The following is a 25,265-nucleotide window of genomic DNA, read 5'->3' as shown; positions in this document are numbered from 1 at the left end:
TGGTCAGATTTATATTATTATGAAATACTTATCATCATATTACCATGCCATTAAAGGCACTATGTATACTAAAATACAGCAGGTATTTTAATTGCAGGTTTACATTTTAAATTGGTATTATAAGTTTCTAAGACTATGTACCAATTTGTAAACGTGATTTTATGTAAAATTTTATAAAATATAAAGGCTGCATGAAAACAAAGAAGTCAAATGCAAATTTAACACAACTGTCATAGCATTAACACTGTAGCAGCTATTTTTGGAGGGAGTTTGACTAAAGTCAGTTATTTTACCATCATCATAACCTATAAGGGGAAAAGTTAGATTTAAAATACGTTGGTAAAATATAAGTCGTAATAGCTGAGATGTTTGACTGTGCTGATCACTAAAGATACAGATCCAGCCAGTCAAAACAGTTGATCTGTAATAGTGGAGGCATCAATTCTAGCAGTGTGTGTATCTTAACCAGTACACAATTATCCACAAAATTAATCTGTTTGATGTATTTTACACTGGAGCTACAGGATCAATGTAACAAGTCTGTCTCACCTCAAACTTGACGATTAGCTCACAGGTATAATCACTTGTGCTGGAGGCAGAGTAAACATGAAACTGAGCAGCAACAGGTCTCCCTGATTGGGATCATGAAAGTTCTGTTTTGAACACAGGTGCTCCAGTTAATGAGATGAGCTTGGAGATGTGGGTTGTACCAGTGACCTGCTAAAGTCTGGTTCTCACAAGAAAGATCTGTTAATGTGAATCATGCTCCAGTCAAAACACATTTCAAAGGACTTTTATTAAAGTGTGGTGTTTGGATGGAAAAGCACTCGAGTTCATCCAGTTCAGAGTTCCTGCAGACCTGGCCTTTCCCAAACCCTTGCTGTAAAAGTGGAAGAATTTAATTTTTACATAAGATTTTATACAGCTGTTTAGAATGCAATGGGTTAGCCTAAAGCGACTGTGCAATAATTATGACGGGTGTCCACAAATTCAAACAAATTGATGTTTTAATTTTTTAAAGCCATCAGATCAATTATGGGACCAAAACATCAAAATCAACTGATTCAGACTTCAGTTTCCATGCCTGTCCACTGAAGCACCCAGTCTTATACTAAATTTAAAAATAAAATTGGCGCCTCATTCTGTATTTTTGTGACTAAATACTATTTTTTTTTTTTTAACAAAACAGCAAGTGTAGGATTCATTTAGATAAATTTAGGGTTAACGACATGTAAAATGAACTCTTGGGATTAGTAAACTTGCCGTCAGCCAGTTTAGAAGAATCTTTCATTAATAGTTGCAAGAGCTTTTATAGAAAATTTTATTCAACATACATTTTCAGCAAAAAGGCAATATACAGGAATAGTTGTTGTACACTGCTGCTACACGGAGGAATTAGACTGGAGAAAATATCCAAATCAGGAGCTGTGATCTGCAGGTCTGCACTTAAACGGTCACAAGTAGTAAAGGGGAGGGAGTAAAACGGTCTCGAAAATAAAACTACACACAATGAATATGAACATCTGAATTGATCTGTACCCAACAAAAGTGTGTCTTTAATTGTACATGTCCATTCCTTTTTAAATATACAATTTTCAAATGTTGCCTTTACAGAGCCAACTACGCACTGAGGAGCACACACCCCCTACTGTGCTTAGGAAAAAAAGGACAGAAAAAAACAAAATATATTGGGTTTTTTTTTTTTTTTTTTTTTTTTTTAATGCTGGTTTCTCTACAACTTGAACCAGTTAGCAAAAGTTTGCAGCATCCTGCTAATGTAGGGCAGACATGGAGCAACATACTCTCCAATCCCATTGCAAAAAAACTCCAAAAAAACAACAGGAACAAAGAAAAGTGGAAGGAGAGCGGGTGCGAGCAAGAGGGAACACGCGAGGGCCAGAACACATCCAAAAGTTTACATTTACCCATGTGGAGAAATGTAAAACCTTTGATACTAAGTGCCAACGTGCAAGATGAAGTACAGACGATTCATTTCATTTCACTTTTGTTTTATAACGGTTGATGTGGATCTTTATTTCATCTTACAAGGTATGTTAACGTAACAACTGATTTTTTCAACTGAGCTAAGTGAGAGAATTGTGTAAACAAGAAGAAAAAGAAGAAGAATCAACTACTCGTGCTAAGGGACAAGAAAAATTAAATCGCTTACAGGTAACCAGCAAGCTTCAGCCATCTAAGGATTTTTTTTGGTTAAAGGAATACGCTTAATATCCTTTTATTTATTGTTTTTGCAAATGGCCACATACGTTCCTATCTTTCTTCCCTGCACCACACAGCAGCGGTCTTGCCGTAACAATACTTTAAAACCGAAATTAAAATGAAAACGAAACCAAAACTGAAAAGAAACCCTGTCTAGAAGTTTGTACTGTTCCCCCATCTGATAAAATTGTATTCTTTGACAAAACTGGCAGTCGAATCAAAAAAGCTTCTATAGCAAAAAAACAAGAATGAGCAGGAACTCCGGGTTGCTGAAGACTTCATACGTGGGCTTGTGTTGCCGCACGGCAGGTGGTAAGAAGTGGTGCACACACACACACACAACGTCTGGTTAAAGTCTTTAGTAAGTGTCAGTTAAGGTGGAGAGCGCATCAGTTGTGGATTTTAATGGCCTTCTCCAGGTACGTGTAGCGCCCTCGCTTTGGAGCCTTGTTGAAGTGGTCGAGCCCTAACCAGGGTCTTGGGTGGGACATGTTTCCTGTGGATGAAAACGCATGCATTACATTAATTATCACACAAAGAAATAACAGCAGTAAAACAGTCCTGTTCACTGTATTAACACACTTGTTTGTGAAGCAGGGGAGTTTATTATTTTAATAATTCGAGCATCCACACAGTGATTCAGTAACGTTTAGCTAAAACACGCACCTGGCTGTGGCTCAAAGTCCTTAAGGTTCACTTCGTAGTCTTCCTCATTGATGTACTGATGCCGTCCCATCATCACAATAGCAAATTTGAACTGTAAAGCATGACATCCAAATTATACAAGCCATACACCCTTCCTGTAGCTTTCATTAGGCATGAAGGAAATGATGAATACGCAGTAATTGTTTATTTTCTTCAAATTATGTTTAAACCAGAATAAACAAGCAAAAGTATTTTATTTTAACAATTAAGGCATACATATATTCTTAGACTTCAAAGAATACCAGTCACTTAATTCAAACTTTCTATAGCTAGATGCAAAGCAGCAGACAGCCTTCTGCAAACGTTTTGTTGTTCCTTTAACTTTCTAAATAAAACTTAATGAACATATTCTATACAGAAAACAAAATGGTACCTTGAAGTGGTTAAGTATACTGTTAATTTAAAAAGGTGCAAGTGGAAACTGCTCTTGCCCACCACTGCTAAAATCATAGCTTGAATCATAACTGTGCTATCAACCAGCCAGGGGTTCCAACAGACACAACAGGCCGTGTCTGTAGGCAGGGGTTCCTCCTGTCTGCAGTTGAATATTGCCATCCCAGGCCCCGATAGGGACAAGTAATTGGAAATGACTTAAAATATACTTTTTCATTTATCGTTATTGTTTTCACCGAGACTGTGTTTACCTTCTCAAACTCTTTCTCCTGGATGTCCAACATGCTCTGGATTCTCTTCATCACCTCTCTGAAGGGTTCACCCTAAAAACAGCACAGCAACAGGTAAGCATAATATACTGCTAATCATAGATGTCGTCATCACATCATACCACAGCTGCAATGCCATGTCTTTTTCATAAGACCTTTCAATAATCTTAAGGGCTTTTCTATTGTTCTAAAAGCTCTCAACAAGATTATTAGACATCCCATGCGAGTCAGAGATCAAGTCTTTGTACCATAGCACAACATAGCAATAAGACACGATTTCCTTTTAAATTGGAAAATTGGTAAATAAAGGCAGTAAAACATGAGCTTATGTAGCAAGCCAGCTCGTCTCTACATGCCCGCTGAATTAAGTGATACGCTTTCAAATGACGCATCAAACAAACTTCCCATTATGTACAGTTTTGACAGCTGGCAATCTGGCATTCACTAAATAAATGGCCACACGAGTTATTCGATACTGCACACTACCCTGTTGTACAGAAAAATCAATGTTATTAATAATAAAAAAAATAAATAATAAAAAAACCACCACATACAAACTCATACAAAACCAACCTGACGGATTTTCAGCAAAAATGGAATTCCGAATGTTCCAAAGACCTCCTTATGGAAATGTGCAACTGGAATGAGCATCTCATTATCCTTATCCAGGTCGACCTGGTCAAGAGGAATTTCCTAATGGAGAGAAAAGAATATCTACATAAGCACTGCATTTGAAACACAGCCCACAGTAAAGCACATTCTGACGAGAGGTGCAGACAATCTCACCTCTATTCTGAACGTTCGACTTGCTGCAGGAGATAAACATTCTAGCAGCTCGTCCTCCTGGTGAACCCCAATAATTTTGTAGCTAACAATTTCTAACAGCCTGTGAAGGGAAGACGAGACATAAATAAACATGTACTTAGTTCTTTAATGGGGTGTTTATTTATTTAAGTGAAAAAGTAATCAGAAACCCTTCAATAGTGCAGCCAATTATATGCTTCTTTTAAAAAAATGCATAACATTTCAGCTGCCTAACCTGAGCTTTTCGGATCCTTTGTCGGAGAGCTCCACAGCCTTTTTACATTCTTCAAGCAGGTCTCGGACACAGCCGTGCTTGTCTGGGTATAATGTGATCTCCTGTTAGGAAGAAATGATGCAGAAAGGAGTTAGAACCAACAAACTAAGTTAAAGAACTAAGATACAGTTTATCCTGCACCATATTTCTACACTGCAAGGACTACTGTAGTATGGACTCTCCACCAGCATTAAATCGTTAATTAAAAAAAAAGCTGTTACAGCAGCTCCTGTTACTGTCTTTGTATATTTATTTTACTATACTACATTTAATTATTTTATTTCCTTGCACTTCATAAACATGTTTTTGTGTGATGTTTGTGATGTGCTGCTGTAACAGACTGATCCCCGAAAGGAAATTGCAATCAGAGCATTCTTGCAAAAAAACTTCACAGAAATTAATGCAGGTTAATCAATGTAAGCTAATCAACTAGATACGGTATAAATAAGAGACGCAAATTTTGCCAGATTCCTTTAACCAATAACCGACTGTCATAGGCTGACTGTTGACCGATAAGCATAAACACACTTTAGACAGTGGCAGTAATGTAGAACAGTAACATGAACAAAAAAAGAGCAGAACTTTCAACATTGTCAATTACATTTTTACAAGACAAAGTGGAGAACTAGCAGAGCCCATTACAGCTAAATATACCAGGTAAGGTGCAACCAGTATCTCGAAGCCACTCAACACACGTTAGCAGAACAATTTCAACAAAGAATCTAACAAAACAAGGTTAAAAAAGTAAAATCTTAATATTTTTTACCTCCTCTCGAAACTGACTGTTGAGCCATATGGACTTGAAACTCCTTCTGTTTTCAAAGTCTGTGATCTTCATCTTGAGCTGTGACAAGTGAGAAAGGACATGAATTAATCAGAGGATCTGCAGTCGCACAGGAGGCCTCAAGTTCCCATAAAAAGCCCAGATCACCGAGCTAAGCATGGCACGCTGGACTGACTGGAGCTCCTAACTTGAGTACTAAGATTGATTATATCCACGTATCTACATACTTAACCCAACATATCGAATAAAGAAGCCTTAATGTTCTGAGTAAACCAAAGGTTAAAAACACATATTCGGGTCCTTACAGAACATTTTAATTGGTGGTCCTTCTAAATGGTTCCACACAAATATAAAATCATCTGCACAGTTTACAAATAACTGTTGAAACTCAATTCAATGCTTTTTGTTGGTGATACAATAAAACCAATCAATTGATTTTTGGGTTTTAGTTATCCAGACATGTTTTCTCTATTGCACCGTCAAAGAACATTTTCTGGCAGAGCAGAAATACATGACATTTAGCAGTTTGACGTGGTATTAAAGTGTTATTTTCATTTTCTGTCAGACCAGAACTCCTGTACTGGTGTATTTAAAAGCATAAATACTGTCACCTCTGGCATCTTACCTGCTGGTAGTACAGCTTCTTGGGCTGTCGGGGTTTAAAGAACTGCAGTAGGTCTCGGAGAGTCCCCTCGTAGTTGTGTCTGAGTGGGTTGCCTGGGCCGTCTCTGTACCTGCCAAAGAACGTAACATAACCAAGTTACCTTTGTTAAGCACCCAAATGATGTTAACGCATGTTTAGACTTGTGTTCAGAATCAGCAGAATTGTACGACAAGGCTGACGTATTAGTTCTGCCCATCGCTGATGCAGTAATATTATTATGAGAAGCATAAGTCTTATGGTAATAGATGAAAAAAGATCAAAAGATGAGTGATTCTGATCACTTCTTAGTTATTACAAAACCCTAAAAATTCAAATAAGAACTGACTATAAAAGAGAATTTGAGAAAAAATAATAATGAGAAATAAGCACACTTACCCCTGGGACTTAAAGAACTGTAGGAGCATGGGGTCTGTGTTTAATCTCTGTGCAACAGTCTTTGCAACCTAGAAATAAAATAATACAGATGTAATAATCAGCAGTGATCTTAATTGGCAGAATAACCTAACTGGTGTGTAAAAATAAGAGCTGTCATGTCAGCTGTCAAGATTATTTAATCAGCAGCACAATTTCTACAATCAGGAAATTCACAAGTAGCAAGCATGTACCAGTCTGACTGCTGAGACTGAACTGCTGTGGAGATTTTACACTGTTCACGCCGATTCCTTATACCTCAATAAAAAAAAATCACTACACACTGTTTTACGGTCCTCTTTCTGAAAACCAACCTGGAAGTAGTTCATTCGGTTCGATAGTGTGACAACGAAGCCTGGGTCGTTGTGGATGGTTTTGTCACAGAAGATGACGTCCACACGGTGGTACAGGTCTCTAAAGTAGTCTTTCGCTGTGGGCAACTCACTGGCGTCATTTTCTGGGTCATCCCTAATATAAAAATGACAAAGAATAATTAGCTGACCTCTTGCCAGGGTGTCCGCAGATATTCACGAGCGAACACGAACACTGCTTGTTACGATATGTTGAAAGTTAATCCACAAAGCTGTAGTGAAAAGAAACACTAATACAAAACTAACATTCTTAAATGTGGCAAATTATTAATCAGAAGTACATATATACACACTATATTACCAAAAGTGTTTGGACACCTTGCCATGAACTTGTTGGACATCCTATTTTAAATACAAATAGAAGGACCTCTAAGATATTTTAGCTATAACAGCAGCCACTCTTCTGTGGGAATTTGTGCTCATTCAGTCCAGAGATGTCTGGACACTGATCTTGGTCAGAAAAGCCCAATGTTCAAGTTCATTCCAAAGCTGTTCGGTAGGGCTAAGGTTAAGAGTTTGTTTAATCCAAGATTCATATCTGTATGGACCTTACTTTGTGCACAGGGACACAAGTAATGCTGGCGCAGGGAAGGGCCTTCCCTAAACTGTTGCTACAAAGTAAAAAGCATATCATTTCTTACCATAATCGATTTATAACACCTGTTACTAATTGCTGTGGCTAAAACACATTAATTCAATTCAATTTAATAGGGTGTCCAAATACTTTTGTCTATACAGTGTATATATAATGTAGTCACAGCCAAGTTTAAACACCCCTGATCACCCTATAAAGCACAAAGCTACGTTTCAATGCTGTTTAAAACAAGTCTCTAGCCTAAATCTTATATTAAATTTTAAAATACACTTATTTGCATTATTAACGAAATCACATGACAACAGAAGTCTGTTGTTTTGGCTACAGTTCTAAATACTTATTAAAGCTTTAAATTCCTAAAATGCCATTTAGGGCAAAGACCTAAGAAGACAAACACCCTATTTAGGGAAAAGAGTTTAAGTGTGAAAGCAGAAAAAAAAAAAAAGCACCCGCACTTTTGGAACACGATTATGTCTCCGTCCATGAGCTCATCCAGAGCTTTGTCCAGGGAGACATCGTAGTCCTGTATCCGCTCCGTTAAATTCGGTTTAACTTCCTACAGCGAGTGAAATGAATCAAACAGCAGGTGTTAATTTATCAACCACAAATAGATTAGTCACAGATTTAATGAGTGACTAATGAAGAAGAAATCGTAGGAAACTTGCCTCATAGAGGATAAGACTAGTACCCTGCTGAAACCCTGCTCTTTCACACATAACGGGCAGCAAGTCTCCTGATCACAAGAAAGAAAAAGTCTTTCAGTCGTTTTAAAATTAATGCACCAATTGAACTCAAACTGGCCATTAAAAACAAAAACCTAGAAAAACTATCACAATACTTACGTATTTTACAGGATATAGGTGTGTAGATATGTCCACAATAATTTAAGCTTCTGGTTTTGGGATCATACATCTTCAAGAACAACATGACATCGTCTGAAAGAGATTTAAGCACAGCAAGTATTACAGAAAAGTAAAGAAATAAAATTTAAGACAGATTTTTAAACATTATTTAATATATTCAGGCGGTTTAATAAAGTCTGATCCAAAAGTATGGACAACCCTGGCCGAATTATGGAATGAAGCTGTGAACAATCCCAAAGGGGGGCAAAATTAGTGTAACAGGGTCAATAAATTACATTTATGGCATTTAGTAGACAGTCTTATTCAGAGCGACTTAAAGAAGTGCTTCCACAGTGAACATTTCCCTACTCTAGTTTAAATAGACAACAGTCCAAATATATAAATCTGCTGAAATCCTGTTAGAACAAAAAATATTATTATTTTTTAGGAAATAAGAAATAAATCAGTGTTAGAACGTGCATGTTAGTTCTCAGCTTACGTGCTTAGTAAAGAGGTGGGTTTTTATTGTCTTTTGAAGACTGCAAGAGACTTGGACAGACAAAGGAAGTTCGTCTTACCACTTGGGTGGTACAACACAAATAGTGTGGTAAAATTGTGGGTAACATTTAGCACAAAACCAGCTTTCTCTACAGTTCAATTATGTGATATCCAAGGTGTCAGATTCGCTTTTAATTCAGTGAACAGTTTTAGCTGTTGGAATTGTATTTAAAACCTCTAACAGCACTGATCTAAAAAGCACAGATTTAAAGGTTAACTAGGTAATTCCTCTATTGTATAGCAGAGCTGTAGTTCTCTTTCATAACCAAACAATGGATGGATGTAACCAGATTTAGCAGTTCAAACAGAACTATATATAATCACTATAATTAGATCCTGTATAAATGTGGCTTTTGACCGACAGAGCAGTAGCCTTTTCACAAAAGTAAGATAAGAATAAGATAATTATGTCTAATTAATAAGCTGTCACACTTACGGTCTTTGTCAAACTTGGGCAATGTTGCTCCACTGGCGGCCATTTCTGGATCAACAGTTTCCAGAAATATTGTCCACGGATTTTCGTTGTCGCTCAAGTCGATCATCTATTTAGCAGAACAGAAGATCGTTTTAATCACCAGTACAACCTAAAAACTACACCATCTTGCTTTAAGCGTAAATGTGGCAGTACAAGACCCGCATAGCGCCTAATGATTCACCCTTAGTGCTGTTTACTTACAGACTTGTTGCAGTCAGCCTCGTAGTCCAGCATGGCTGGCCTCTTGGTGCCATTGCTCCTGGCTTGCATGGGCCACAGTCGCATTTGGTCCTGCGGGAAGCCCTGCAGAAAATGACAGTTATCTTTAGTTAACTTAGACTTAAGAACCAATTACTTAAACAAATGAGTGGAAGTCGTTTGACCTCTGTGCTAAACTACACAGAAAAAAAATGCTGCATTTCAAGTTCAGAGGCCTGAATGGTACTTTCAGAGCATAGAAAATGCTGTTTCTTGAATAAAATCAATAAAACATTAGAGATGCATCAACTATGAACTCTTGGAGCCAGTTTCATTGTGCTTTTTAACATTGAAATTAACCATTAGTCATTTTCAATAACCAATACTACTCATAAAATTTTCTTTAGGTGCAAAATAAACTAAATGAACTAGCAAATGTCCTAATCCAGCCAAACTATCAATATTTTGATCAATCCTAACAGCCAACATACAGACACAGAAGTAGCACCAGCATCTGAACACAGCACAAATTTCAAAAATAATTTAGCTTAATATAAGTAATATAAGTTAATTGTGGCCTTTAGAACAATGCATGTATAGCTTACCATGGTTTGAGAAAGGTTCTGCACAAATTCAGCCAGAGTGGAGCTCTTCAGCACCTTAAACACTGTGTACTTCACTTTCTCTTCGTCGTACATGTCGTTGCCCTGGTGCCCGCAAAACTGGTCCTCTGTCACCATCTTAAAACAAAGATTAAAGGAAACACAGACTTTATTATTGCTGATCTTATGGCTTCTGAGACTTCAGGGTCAGCAAAGACGATGTATTAGAATCGGAAATGTAATGCAGCTCCTCACCTGTACTTGCATGTAGAGGTGGGCCTCCTGACGTTCCTTTCTCTTTTGCGCCTCCACCCGCTTCTCTTCCTGCAGCCTCTCCACCAGCTGCTGGGGGATGTCAATGTCTGTGACTGGCTGCAAGACCTCACCTACACACAACCAATATTTATACACATTAAAACTCCAGATAAGAAGGTTTATATAAGCAGTAAAGCAGGTCTAACATACAGAGAAAGTTGTAACCTTCTACTGTAGAAAATATGGCTCATCATTCCTGTTTGTCAAAATCAGTCTCACTTACTCAGCTTGGACTCTCGGATGTAGACCAACATGTAGGCATTAGTGCAGTGACGCACAGAGAGGTCGTCATCGTGACCTCCGTAGTTGTGCTCGATGGCCTCCTCTTTAGTGCATCGGGAAACAACATCGTCGTCAAACTTACACCACTAATGATAAGAAAAAAGAAAAATCCGTCTCACTATACTGTGTTTAACACAATACACATTTCCAGATGCGTTTCAAATGAGTAACTATCAGTTCCAGAAAACTCATGTAAAAAGAGTTGGACATAAGTAGAGAGAAAATGTGAAGGTGATGGAAACAGACTGGGGAAAATGCATAAAAATAAAATTAACATATTGCCAAATTTTGTGGTTTTGCCTAAAGGTTGGATGTTAGACATTGTGCAAGCACTGTCTAAATACACAGCAATCAAGTCATATAATAAAAATACATGTTCAAAGTTTAAAATCCCATTTAAAAGCACAATTGTTATTATTCACCATGCACCAAAAATTCAACCCCAAAAATAAGGAAAATGGTCCTCACTATTGGTTCCGTGACACTCACTTTGCCGTCTCCTTTAGGATTAAGATAGACGACATAGTGGCCACCGTGGTTGTCTCCACTGTGGACCAAAACTGCATGCAGGATGTAGTTAGCGGGGTCCTTTACATCCGGCTTCTGAAGAAATTCATCCAGTGGTAACTGATCAGGAAATTCAAACCTGAAATATAAAGTTAAGCATTTATGACACAAAACACCAATCAACTTTTATCATCATGAGAGCAACAGCGGAAAACCTTGCTCTCAGTGTGATGCAGAAAAACTATGAAAGAAGGATTGAGCCAAATGACTATTTAGTGATTAAAGCTAAGTTTAACAGCACCCATACAAGCAATGGTATCACTGCATGGTTGATTCCAAGCAGAGGCCTGTGCAACAACAGCTGTATCAAATGAAGTACTATAAGCAAGGGATGTTTAAGAGGTAATGAGATCAGGAGAGGGTAGAAATTGTATAAACTGATGTTCGCCTGTCTGCCGTTAGCTATAAAAGTGGGCCTCTGTTTTAGCTCTTAGACTTGTTATTAACTGGCATTATTCTTTCATTTGAGCTGCAGTTGTGTTCAGCATTAACACACTAACAGTGTGAAAGGGACTGCACTTTCCAATAGATCTACACAGAGTTTTAAGATCTATTCAAGGTAAAGCAGCAAGTCACACCAAGATGCTGAATGCTGATGCAAAACAGCTAACTAAGCTTTAAATGTAAATAATGCATAGCATTAGTAATTAAAACCCTAGGCCAAAATCCATCCAGTTTGTTATCCAAGCCAAGCGTCAAATAATTAGTGTCATGGTGAATTTTTTTTCTGTGCAACACAAATAAGACATCCTCTTTTCTGTGTTGGTTAAATGATTTTACCTGTCGTTGATCTTAATGTTTTGGTCGGTCTGTGGATCGTACATAAACCTCATGAGCTGTAGGTGCAGTATAGGAGGGAAGGTCAGGAACTTCACTCCTTTCTCAGCTTCCTGAAATAAAAAATGAAAGCAAGAGGATGCTGAAGTGTGCTGACAACGTGTGTGTAGGTGGCGTTTTAATAATGAGTCACTGAGTTTCACCTGTAGACCATGCTCCCCCGCATCATACTTATTATCCCCATCGAGCTGCTCCACAGCCACATAATCTTTAAATGACTCAAATACTGTAAAGCATAGAGACAAGCACAGATACAGTAACCTTGTTAGAACATGTGTTCATTTTAGGCACAGAAAGCAATTTAGAAACAATGATAAATAATACGGTGATAAAATTTACATAAATTCTTTTTTACTCCAGACAGTCAAACTGTTTGTTGATTTGCTTGTGCATGGAAGCTAATATAAGTAAAAAATCTTTTTAAAAAGCCACTACCCAAGAGTTTCACTTGTTTGCACAAAGCAAACTAAGCTAACTTTACACCAGAAGATAGTCAAACACAGACCATTAATTAAAGCCTCCTGACTGACTGTAAACAGCATCTCTTCATTTTTATGAAGTAATTTAATGTAGCTTTCTCTAGAATGGATTAGGTGTTTGTTCAAACTGTTAAAATGTTAACTCAGCATAGACGCTCTGCTATTGCTCAGCAAGCTGACCTGATGCAGCACTTTTAAGCACTCAATCATCTCTTGATTTAGGTGAAGCAAACTGTTTTGTGTGTGTTGTGCATTTACCTCCCCCCAAAAAAAAAATTTGCAGACAGAAGTCATGACTGATGGACTACTTACTGTTTTTCTTTCCTTTTATGCTGAGCTGGATGTCGTAGTAATCCTCTATTCGCTCAGATCTATAATCTACGTGCTTGCACTGGATGTACGACTGCAAACAAAACATGGTGCTTGGTTGTTAATCCAACCAAATAAATAATAAAAGGGCAAAACAAAACTACAAGGCTCAGCCAACTTACCACCATCTTTCCTCTGAAGAGTTTGGGAATGGTGCCCTCCACACAGGTCCCCTTCATCTTGTTCTCAACGTTATCCAGAAGCTTAAATGAAGACAAAGCTTAGTTTCTAGTTTCTACCCAGATATAACAGCAATAATTTGGATTAAATATCTGTCTTGACGATTGGTAGGTAAGTAAGTTTTGACTTGCACCAGGGATTTTGAACCAAACAGCCTCTAGTGATCTCCAGACGTGCACTCAGGAGAACTCGACCCTTTACCAGTACACCCCCCCACCCCACCCCACTAGTGATTAAGTGAGTTTCGACTTCAGACAAGGTTGTGAATATCTGCTCTTTACTAACGATTTACTAGCTAGGCAAAATTTTCTGTTTAATACTTTGATGCTTTGAGGATTTATCATACAGATAAATCTTCAAAAAGCACAAATGTTGACAGTGTCAACCGCATGTGCAAAAAGCAGCAACCCCTCCACTACTTCTGCAACATAATGCGGCTGGATCTGATGCTACGTGCCATTAGAAATGAATTATTTTTGATGTGCCGCAGTGCTGTAACGTGGTCAGTATGACTGGGGCATTGATCCCTTTGCCTTGAAACTCACCACTCTGCAAAGTTCCTGGACATCATGCTGCATGAAACTGTCCAACGTCTCCCACCTAAGCAAAAACATAAATGCGTTAATGTAATACACAGAAATTATTTAGGGATCATCATGATTTTACCAATAATACTTTAAATATTTAAATGAGTATTTACATTTTACCGCTAACAATTTGATCGTGAGAGACTTTCATTATGCAAAGTTACAGTGTTCTGTAACTAAAAACTAAAAGGCAGCAAGACTTTACAGACTATAAACCGGCTAAGTAAAATCAAACAAATATATAAAAATATTCCACATTTATTAGAACTGGAAAAAAAAGAAGAAAAAAAAACACTAACTGGTAGATGACTGGTGATGCCCTCGACTTGAGTTCTTAAATCGACCTAATTAAAGCAGTGTTTTGTAACAATAGGACTAAAAATGGAAATAAGGCATCATACCCAAAAGACTTGGTCAGTTTCTTTGTCCCGACAGGCTTATCGCTATGCTGCAGTTCATAGAAAACCCTTTGAAGAGCAAGGGGAACACTTTTGGAGGAGTCATCTCCTTCAGTGGGCATCATATAGACCGCCTTATAAGAAAGCAAAATTTAAAACTGAGACAAAACTGAGAGACAGACATAACATTCTGAAGAGCATTTTACAACGCTAAAACAAGTTGAATACATATAAATGCACTAAAGCAGCAGAATCATTCATGTCTTACCCTCCGGAGCTGGTTGGTAAAGAAAAGTGTTTGAAGTAAGCTGTTCATGTAACATGTAGCTCCTTGGTTCTTTAATCCTACATATCCTGTATGTTTCTTTGAATCCCATCTGTAAGCACCAAAAAACAACATAAGCCTTAAAGTAAAAACTGCATAAAACAAAAACAACTAAATCCAATAAACATCAACAATATAAACGTTGAAATAACTAATCTACTTACGCTACACCATGAGGAGCGTCAGCCTGGACATAAACCTCAAACGTGACCTTGTCATCCTCTACAAAGCCCCTTTCTGGGTCAGTCACATCCTGAAAGAACAAATACACAAAGTGGTATGTAGATAAATTAAACACCAAAGCAATTACTAACAAGCAGTTAAGAAAAGCAAGAGTCAAGACTAACAGGGGCCAATTATTTGTGCTGATCAGAATGTTTACTGATCAATTATTTTCCAGTAATTTTCTCCACCAGATTGAAACTGTTTGTTTACGTTATATTCTGAGACTAATCCGCTGATTTTTCAGGGACGTGGCAGGCCTGGTTTCACTGGGAGACACTGGGAGCAAGGCAGAAATAATCCAATCCATCACAGGGTTTATGCCATCCCATCCACCCCTCCTCTTCACACATAGCCAATCATGTCTTTGCAGATACTCGACTGGCTGATAACACAGCTGAGGTTCGAACCACAATCCCAGGACTGGTGTATTTAACTGCTGCGCCACCAGAGCGCATCTGATCATAGCTTATAGATAAAAGTCTAAGGGCATTTTAGCTTCTGCCATGGCAATGAACTGGTAAAGAAAACCGATATTTTAAACATTTGGTATCATGCCATCTCGCCACAGAACTGCTGACTGATGCTCCACTGATACTTACGCTCCATGACATGAAGTTGGAGAAACCCCAATCATTTTCCTTGTGGAAGAACAGGTGACTGATGCGCCGGCTAAACGACTTCTCGTCATCTTTGTAGTTGATGATTTTCAGCATGGCTTGAGCATGGCAAGACCATGATCTAAGACCAACGAGAGGACAAAAGGAAAAAACACTGAATCACAAAGGCCTTATCATATGCAAGTTTTAAGTTCAGCAAGTTTTCCAGTTTAGCCCCAAAAATTCTGGAGCTATTCTGTATAATGTTATGCCCTATGCTGTGTATGTGTTGACCGTATTCTCACAGAAGCACGTTCAAAGAGCACGGCAGTGGAAAGGGAATGAGAGCACCATAAAACTGCAGCTGGGCCCAAAACATGTAGATTGCCACATACATATTCATTAATTAAGTATTATGCTATACATTTTTACATAACTATTTACTTCATATTTTTGTGGCCAGATTTCACTAAACTATTACAGTTTACAAAAAGGAACTAAAAAGCCCCACTGAATTATAAAAGTTTCACAAGTGTCTTAGAACATGTGTGTGCCAGTCATGAACACTTATGCAGCGTTTCCGGTTCAGTCACATGATTAATCAGGAAACATCAGTCTGCTATGAGCTACCTAAAGACTAGTGGCACCTGTCCTTTGGTCCATTAGTTTCAGGCAGACTAACATCAAACCTGTTTTTATTTTTGGTTATGTATAGCATGCACCTGGTAATTCTTGACCATGCATTGTTTAAATACCAGGCCATTGTTACTCCATATCTAAACTGAAGTGGGCTGAGTGTCAATTACCAAGTCATGTAGAAATTAAAACTGGACAACTAAAATGCACCGCAAGGAACAAGCAGAAGGCTCTTCAAAGCCGTGATGACTTACGTGGAGTCGGACTCAGCGTTGCACTGCAAGAAGAAACCCACACTCTTCTGGTGAGGCCTGTCTGGGTAGAAACGTGGCATGACCATTATCTTCCATGGCAGGTTCCTCACGAAACACGACGGGCTGAGAACAGACTCGCTCAGCCTGCTGAAACGCTCCACCACAAAGCGGAAGGTGGCCTCGGAACGCCAGCTTGTATCTGTGTACAAAACACAAAGAAATTGGTAGAGTTATAGGGGTGTTAGAGTACATTTGTATGATTAGAATGCCCAGGAAAAATTTTTTGGAGCTTTAATATTAGAGGGCAGTATGAATTTGGCCTAACCTTCAAGGGGAAAAATTTTAATTGTTAACATTATTTATATATTTATTTTTAACCCCTAGTACCTGGTTAAACCAATAGAGAGAATTCGGGCCATTCGTAATCAAAATTCTTAAATTAGTCAGGTTAGTTTATAGCAATTTTCAGGCCTTGTAAAGGGGTATCTACACACACTTGATTGGCTGTGTCTGTAGGGGTGGCCACAGCCCTGCCATAGATTGGCAGGGTATCACTGGACTGTCCAGGGTATTCCTGCCTTGTGTTGTCTAGTGAAACCCTGACCAAGATTTTTTTTTAAATGCCGTATGCTACTTCTCGACGCAACCCTCCTTGTTTTTAAATCAGGGCTTGGTACCTATATTGAGAGCACACTGACAAGAGGCTAAGCAATGGACTCCAAAACAAATCAAGTGATGCCATAATAAAACCCATTTAGTTTAAAATCGAGTTTGGTTACTCACCATCCTCCATGTCTTCCTCTGTATTGTTGTGTCCGTCTGCCATTGCCACATTCCCGTTGATGACTGGATTTGGGGGAATTCTTGGGGGATCATCTGTGTCCCCAGCTGAACAAAACACAAAGAACAAAAAAATCAGCTGTGTTGAATGACAGAAAATTTCCTGAACTGTACTGATTGCACTTTCATATAAACCTTGTTTGTAGTACGATTATCAAAATAACATTTGTTGACGTGCTGACGAGTCAACTGTGCAGACAAAAAATGAACAGAACAGAAAATGAAACTATAAAAATTAGGGCGGTCACACGATTAAAATTTTTAATCGAGATTAATCGCGATTAAAGAACAAAATTAATCTCGATTAAAATTTTTAATCGTGTGACAGCCCTAAATATATATGTATTCATCTCAATTAATCGCAAACTAATAATTAAGCAAAATTTGAACAGTTATGCACATTGTTATTGCAAGAACGTGTTTACCAATAAAACATTCATAAAATATGATAAAATTATTAAATCTAAATTCATTGTAGAAAGCACATTATCTGACAAAAGTGAGGATCTTTTCCTGTTCATGACCCTGACACTGAAAACAGGTGCACCAACCATAATGTTTTGATCTAATATAAGGCATCAATAAAGCATCAACACACAGATATGATTATTTCATAGCTCTATTAAGAAAACCCTTTAATACTGTGTTTGTGCAGAAAGAATACTGGGAAATACTGTTCTAAATTACCATTTAAACACCTGAAACAGTCAAGTTAGCAGACATTATCTATAAGTAATTGACTGTAGCTATATAAAAAAGGTGTTAATTAAAACAGTCCATGTAAACGCTTAGTCCATATAAATATCAGATACGAATGTGTTCTTAGAAAACTACAAACATCACAAATATAAATCATGTTTATAACCATGTGATAGAATAACCTGAATAAACTGTAGAGATGAAACATCACACAGTTTCACTTCTTACCGGAGGGGGAGGAGGCGGAGCTACACGGTTTTGATGGACAGCTCTAGCAGCCAATGAAAATACTCGTTACAGAGATCGCGTGATTTTATTCATCTTTTCATCAACACGTAAAAAAAGTGAAAACCGCTAAAAGTAGTTTATCATCGGACAGTTCATGCGCTTTACATCCTAATTCATCTGAAATACAGTTAATTACCACAGAGACACACATGTATATGCCAAATAAAAATAGTTAGATTAAACATTTTAATCTTGATTAATTTTTTTAATCGCGATTAAAATTTTAACGCGTTAATCGCGTTAATTAATGCGATTAACGACAGCCCTAATAAAAATATCTTTGAACTCTACATGGGTATTGTTAGGTGTTTCTCGCTGCAACAATTGACTGATTTAAAGTGGACAACAGCGTCAGTTCCATCAGTCAGATCTCAGAAACAGAATATTCAAGTGCACAATTGGCATTTCATGGCTTGATGAGGTTTATTTAGCTCAGCTAAAATGCTATGAACATAATTGACAGTGGACCAAAATAACTCAAAACGAATTGTTAGAGGTGGTCTTGACCTGGTTTCGTACATTTACACTAGTTGGCAACACAGTGACAGTTGACCAGGAACCAGGGGCAATACATTATTTAAAGTTACCCAGTGCAATTATGCTTGGGTTAAACTGGAAAGTACAGATAAATACATAAACAATCAATAATACTTCAGACTGGGCAAACAGTGCGAGTTGCACAAGAAAATCAGTATCAGACTAAACTCAGAGCAACGAAAAGATCATATTAAAAATACACAAATAGATTTAGAGGTAGATTTCCTACCTTTCTGCATTTAATTATGCATTTTATATTCTATCCTCCCTCATTTTTTTACCCAACCAAGTCATATCCACTTGGATCTTGTCTCTCTCTCATCACTGCCATCCCACCCACCCCGGACTGACTTTTCAGCTGCCAGGAGCGGTGTCTCACGGAGCACAGCACTGCTTATTCATGATCAGCCACCCCTTGCGCAGACACCCGGACCAGTCAGCAGAGGTCATAATTGCTTGAGCAAAGAGGAACCCCGTTTTAGCCGCTGTCCCCCTCACCACAGACACAGCCAATTATGTGTCTGTGTAGAGCTTGAGGTCTCAGCACCAGTGGGTTGGCATGTTTTCACCACTGCACCACCCGAGCGCCCCAAAGCATTATAACTTTGAAAAGGTTTTATTACTGCTTATTTAGAATATGTCATTAAAAACTGACACTACACACAATGCGACGGTTTCAGACATTCAGATTACTAATGTTTATGTAACCCCAGTAAACAGAGCACTGTCATTGTTAGTTTTCTTTGCAGTTGTCTATTTTTATGTGTATGTAAAAGCACTCATGGATGCTGGGCATATGGCAACCAGCCAGGGCGTGACGTCACGCCATCAAGCCCTACAGAAGCAAGAGCACCACTGCAATAAAAAGCACATTTTCACACTACCATACAAACGCTGTAGCGAAATACAACAAACGAATCTAATAAACAGTAAAGGAAACTGAGTGTGCTAAATATTAAGCAGTAAACATGGCGAGTCCGCAGCCAGTTCATTAACAGCTGGCTGGGATGCTAGTGCGCATCACTTTCATTCATCTGACCTAAAACAACCAGCGCCGCTTACAGCCTCTAATCCGCTTATAAAAAGAGACATCATCGGCATCATGTAGGCACGATGTCGGTGGTGCAATGGAGACTTGATCCTCTCCATTACACCCCCCCTCCGCCATGACTCGCATTAGATGAAGCTAACAGCATCTCACCCGCTAATCGATCTGTTTTTCCGTGCATTTTTCTCCAACACCAGCTCTGAGTAACAGCGACAGAATATGAAATAAAACCCTAGACTGCAATCACTCATCACTGACATTCGGCCTTGCTGTGTCTTCTATAAAAAACAAACAAACAAACGCAAAACGGGCCTCGCTCCAATTCATCATTGCAAAACGAGCTGTCTTCCCACCGGTTTTCTGGAAACCCCGCCTCCTATGCGACGATTGGCAAATAGCCCGCCCTCTCGCGCAGTCACGCTGTGCGTATGCTGTATCAGCCAATCGTGGCACTGAAAACCAGATAGAGCGAACCAATCCAAATGGTGAGGCGGGATTTGAAGGAAAACAGGTGGGGAAAACACTGCTTAGAAAACAAGCGCTATAGAGTCACCATGTTGGAATAAAAACGCCACCGTGTGTCTGAGGTAGCAGCACCAGGTTCACTTCACTAGCGCACGATTAAGTCACGTATTAACGCAATGAAGCCATCGTGTCTGTATAATGCAACCAGTGAACTAAACTTAAGAATCACTGTATTAGAATAAGCTAGTTAGTGCTTGATGGGTCAGTGTTAGGTTTTGGGTCCCTGAGCCAGGCCCTTAACCCTCTCTGGCTTGCATTATATTTAGTCAGAAGTGTAAGTCGCTTTGGATAAATGTGTCTGCTTAATGCCATTAATAAAAACCTGTGAGAAGTCGAGACACAATTAAGTACCACTAGTAACTGGTTCAAGTCCCACCACTGTTGGCCCCCTGAGCAAGGCCCGTATCACTTAACTGCTCACATTGTATTCAGTTACATATGTAAGTCACTTTGAATAAAAATTTCTGCTCAATGGTTTATTTGTTACAGATTAATTAGTGAGAATAAAGCTTGGTACAGAAACAATGATATCACTTTTCTACATTTTTTTTACAGTGCAAATATTTTCCATATTAAATTACTAATTTATTTACTTGTTGCAAAATCATTAAACATATGGGCTAATGTACAAGCTGTGTTCGTTCAAACATATACAGAAGAGAGTAAACAATGGTGATTAGTAAGGGGCAATGGACCTAGTGAAACTACCATGAATTCAGTTAAACTCAAATGTGCATCCACTTATACAGGACATGGATGCCATGACAGTCATAGGATTCTTAATTCTGCAAATGATCTTTTTCTGTGCATTAAAAAGTTCTTTCATGAATATATTGCAGGCTTTATGAAAATGTCCTGGATCAAAAATATACATACAACAACAGATTTACAATATTCTATACCGTCATTTAACTTTTAGGCATGGTTGGGGTCACCATCGTATAGAGCCTGTGCTCTCCAGTTCAAATTTTAATTTTCAATTAAACTAAATCAGATGTGTAAAGTTGGAAGTAAATATATGCTTTATAGGCATGTTTAAAAAAGGGAAACTAGGGTTAAATAAATATCTTTCTGGCACAGTTCAATTCTCCCTCCTTATCATTTTCACATGGACTGAAAACTGAAACTAACATTGCTTTTACTGAAATACTGATTTTAGTTTTAAAAAGCTGCCCCCCCCCCCCCCCCCCCCCCAATGTGAAATTGTGCTATTTAAATAAACTCTGAACTAGCACTAAAGTAACAGTGTGCTAGCAAGAGTCCAAATCTGTGACCAAACTCTTTTAAGACCTTAGATGAAGTAGATGTTTTTGCATATTATTTTACTATTATAATATGTTTGTGTGGCAGCAACTGAAATCAGGCCCTAAATCATGTACAATTTTAATTTAGTTCACATTTGTTTGCATTCCTCTCCTTAAAATAGTAACAATACGGCTAGAGCTCTAATATACCAACACAATAAAGTGAATAACAGGTAGCTGTCAGCACAATATAAATTCATTCAAGGATGAAGCCGGCTCAAAGGCATTACGTAGTATACAGTGTGATTATTATTAATAGGCCAATGTTCTACTTTTACAGCATGCTAACAAACTACACATTACACTGCATACATATCATGCATTAATCTCACTTGGCTGGAAACTGTGACCAAATAAATGATACGGTACATGTGTAATTAAAGAGGAAACAAATTAATGATCTAATAATACACTTAACTAATTGGCAGTAACATGACTGTAGTGCATTAAATAGTCATTACCATGCATTGTCCACTATTTAGCTACAACCTCAGAACAAGTATATAGTTTATACAGGGCCAGAATGACACTCTTCGTAAGAGCAAATAGACCAACACAGATTCTAATGCATGCAAGTAAAATGTAAACATTAGCATCACTTTTATTGCTATTGAGTACATCCTGAATCCCATCATACCATATAAAACATGTCAAAATAGTGTGCCACCACATAGGTCTTCTCATCTGTACTTAAATTACCATTACTGCATCTTAAACCAGTGTTCTACCATACTGAATAATGCATTAGATAAGAACACCACAATTGGCCTCATACTATGTTTTAATACTAGTTCATGGGTCCACATGTTAGAATTTTTTTTTTATATAATATATAGCTTGCAAATACAAGCTTTAAAGTAAAGAAGAATGACTTTAGTATAAACATAGGATTGAAATAAAAGCATGCATAGCCAATGTGGTCAAAACACATGACAAAATATGTTGATGCATGCTCAATAATCCAGGTACACAAATCCACAAAGTTGAATCAGTTCATCTGGACACAAGTTTGTTGTAGAGATACGTTTCGCCACTCAATCCGAGTGACACCTTCAGACATGACAAAGTATCTAAATAAATAATTCAGATAATGTATTGCATAGCTCAAAGCATAATTTCATCAACACGAAGTCGATTTAAACATAACGTGACATGACAGTATTCTTTATTTTATATATTATAAATAATATAGTCTTATTTAGTTGGTTTGCCACAACTGAAATCTAGTAGGGAGTCTCATGCCAGGCAGTTACTTTTGATAAACGAGTAGAAAGCACAAAGGTGACTTATGATCAGTGATTTGGTCAAAAAGTGGCAATAAACATATTTCTGTCAACACAGAATTGAACTGATAGTATGCACTGACATAATAATAATCTCTAATAATTGACTGAATAGCTGGGGCGGCACGGTGGCTAAGAGGGCAGCACTGTCGCCTCACAGCGAGAAGGTCCTGGGTTCGATCCCCAGGTGGGGCGGTCCGGGTCCTTTCTGTGTGGAGTTTGCACGTTCTCCCCGTATCTGCGTGGGTTTCCTCCGGGTGCTCCGGTTTCCTCCCACAGTCCAAAGACGTGCAAATAAGGTAAATTGGAGACACTAAATTGTCCAAGACTGTGTTGGATATAACCTTGTGAACTGATGAATCTTGTGTAACGAGTAACTACCGTTCCTGACATGAATGCAACCAAGTGTAAAACATGACGTTAAAATCCTAATAAACAAACAAACTGAATAGCTGTTTAAACATGAAGTATATGTCTAATAGCTTCGAGCATGATTTTAAGTCATAACTTAACAGTCTTAATATTTTAGAATATCAAAGAATACGAATGATTTGATATATGCACATTAATTCGACTACTTATACTAATTGTTTCGGTAGCATGCGGTTTGAAATGCAGCCATGGTGCCGTTATGGAAGACTAGTTTAATTCTAGTAATTAAAACTGTCAATTAAATAGATATCTCTTAATCCAACACTTGACTGGATTGTAAACGTGCGCTCTTGTCAGCAGCCTTACTAAGAATTTAACAAGATTTACTCACTAGTAAAAAAAAAAATCGAAATATATCGAGTGTGTTGTAGCGTTAGCTAGTGGATCCGTCCTAATTCACATACTTTCTGTACTAAATAGTATGCCAAAATACTTCGCAACCATGTGGTTCTACAGAGAGAGAATTTCTACCTAGTACGCTAGTATGCGGGTTTGAGACGCAGCCGAGGTACCTGAGGCTAACATGCCAAAAACGACCAAAGTCAAATAAAATATATTTCGCTCAGTATACAGTTAGTATGCATGTGTTTAATTTATTTGTTTAATTATTCTGATAAGTAAGCCACAACTAATAAAAACAAGCTTCGTTATACTGTGTCAAAATTCGGTGTTTTGCTAACGCTTGCTAGCTATTCGGTACGACAAAGTGGCTAATAAACAGTTAGCATGCTAATGGCTAGCTATCGTACTTCGTAGTATGCGAGAAAAGTACGCAGCCATTTGCTAATCCATATTGTGGAGCACTACAAAGAAAGATAGTACGCGTTGCAAACGGGATCAAAACACACGACCCGGTGACTTAAACAATTAGCGCAGCATAATGCAAATAATGAGCATTTTAAGATACACGAACAAGAAAACAGGGGACACTTGCAAGCGAGTCTGTGTGTGTTAGCTTTAGCGTCGCAAGTCATTACCTTCCATCTCCATATCCTCGGGCTCGCTAAGCTGCTGCTCGCCGGCTTTCTGCTGCTGAGTGTGATGATGGTTCATGTCTGCTGTCGCTGAAACGTCTTCGTGTTGCTCGTCTAGGATCGGTTCAGGGGGCAGAAGGCTCCGGAGAGCCGGGGGGCGCGGATCAGGAGGCGTATCTGGGCTACACGGGTCAAGCCTGGGTTGCCGGGCCTTTCCTGGTGGCTGCGCCGGGGACTGGGGTAGGGATTGAGGTAGGGAGGCCGGCGGGGGAGCGGGCAGAGAAACGCGCACGTATTTGCTCGCTATTCGCCCAATCTCGGCGCCTTGGTGCGGCCGGGTGTGCTTTAATGATCTCAGGCTAGAAATAATCAGAGGCCTGATGAACTAAGCAAGCCGAGGGGAAACAAATAGACTGTTTAAACGTAAACAAGTGTTTGTAGGAAAAAAAAAGAAGCGATTGCTCCTGTTTACATACAACTTTCCTCGCAGTGTTTCCAGTCCGTGTGTTCCTCCGATTGTCCCTCTCTAAGGGAAGAGCGGAGAAAGAAGCTATCCATTCAAACCAGATTCTTATTAGAAAACCGCATTAAGTTAGAAGTTCACACTGAGAAAAAAACCCGCCCGAGCTTCTCTCTCCACCTTTTAACACAACAAGCACACACAATCATAAAGCTGCAGTTTAACACCAAGTCGCATGTTCTCAATTAAACTCGGGATTATTTTTGCCCGATCACGGCCGGGATACCTCTCACTCTATCTCTCCCGTTGGTTCCTGATGTGCATGCAGTTTGAGCACTCAAAATGGCGGTCGCGCTCCTCTCTGAAATGTCACATCCGCACAGATCTAAACACAAGGGCTAGAAGTCGATTCCTAAAGAGTCGGTTCTTCATTTTTAACTGGTCAACATCGGCAGTCGACTCTGCGGCTGCGAGGCAGGGATTCGAATCGAAAAGAGTCGAATACCTATTCAAACCAGTTAAACGTTGTGTGTCGACTCCGACGGCTTTCATACTGAATGTCGATTCGATTCTTTAAATCCAGCCAGTCAGTATTGGCTATGAACTCTTCAGGCCCAGGGGCTGGGATTCGATTCTAAAAGAGTCGATTGCCGTATCACA

The 25,265-nt window shown here is 38.6% G+C and overlaps 1 protein-coding gene across 1 annotated transcript; it reads right to left on the bottom strand.

Moving 5' to 3' along the window:
* Positions 1 to 1,307: 1,307 nt before the first annotated feature.
* Positions 1,308 to 24,978, bottom strand: usp7 (ubiquitin specific peptidase 7 (herpes virus-associated)). The gene is made up of 31 exons (XM_063018426.1): positions 24,149 to 24,978; positions 16,999 to 17,103; positions 16,216 to 16,414; positions 15,329 to 15,467; positions 14,669 to 14,757; positions 14,448 to 14,556; positions 14,183 to 14,313; positions 13,740 to 13,794; positions 13,137 to 13,217; positions 12,958 to 13,048; positions 12,310 to 12,392; positions 12,110 to 12,219; positions 11,252 to 11,408; positions 10,704 to 10,848; positions 10,421 to 10,551; positions 10,169 to 10,303; positions 9,567 to 9,668; positions 9,327 to 9,432; positions 8,333 to 8,425; positions 8,156 to 8,223; positions 7,946 to 8,046; positions 6,839 to 6,992; positions 6,489 to 6,556; positions 6,075 to 6,183; positions 5,432 to 5,509; positions 4,627 to 4,727; positions 4,374 to 4,473; positions 4,161 to 4,280; positions 3,570 to 3,641; positions 2,887 to 2,977; positions 1,308 to 2,716 (listed from the first exon to the last, which is right to left on the bottom strand). Exons 1-31 carry the CDS (start codon positions 24,222 to 24,224, stop codon positions 2,610 to 2,612), a joined length of 3,306 nt encoding a protein of 1,101 aa, XP_062874496.1. The 5' UTR covers positions 24,225 to 24,978; the 3' UTR covers positions 1,308 to 2,609.
* Between the last annotated feature and the right edge of the window lie 287 nt (positions 24,979 to 25,265).

The sequence above is a fragment of the Trichomycterus rosablanca genome, chromosome 22 (genome assembly GCF_030014385.1).
Source record: "Trichomycterus rosablanca isolate fTriRos1 chromosome 22, fTriRos1.hap1, whole genome shotgun sequence".
In the NCBI taxonomy this organism is placed as follows: Eukaryota; Metazoa; Chordata; class Actinopteri; order Siluriformes; family Trichomycteridae; genus Trichomycterus; species Trichomycterus rosablanca.
Note: the sequence above shows the minus strand (reverse complement) of the source record. Positions and strands in the feature narration are given on the sequence as shown.

Excerpts from the sequence above, each read along its gene's own strand:
- usp7 (XM_063018426.1), bottom strand. The coding sequence starts at position 24,224 with ATGAACCATCATCACACTCAGCAGCAGAAAGCCGGCGAGCAGCAGCTT. Across the intron at positions 8,426-9,326 it reads GCCCAAGTTTGACAAAGACC|ACGATGTCATGTTGTTCTTG; the intron begins GTAAGTGTGACA and ends AATCTCTTTCAG. Across the intron at positions 4,474-4,626 it reads AAAGGATCCGAAAAGCTCAG|GCTGTTAGAAATTGTTAGCT; the intron begins GTTAGGCAGCTG and ends TTCCCTTCACAG.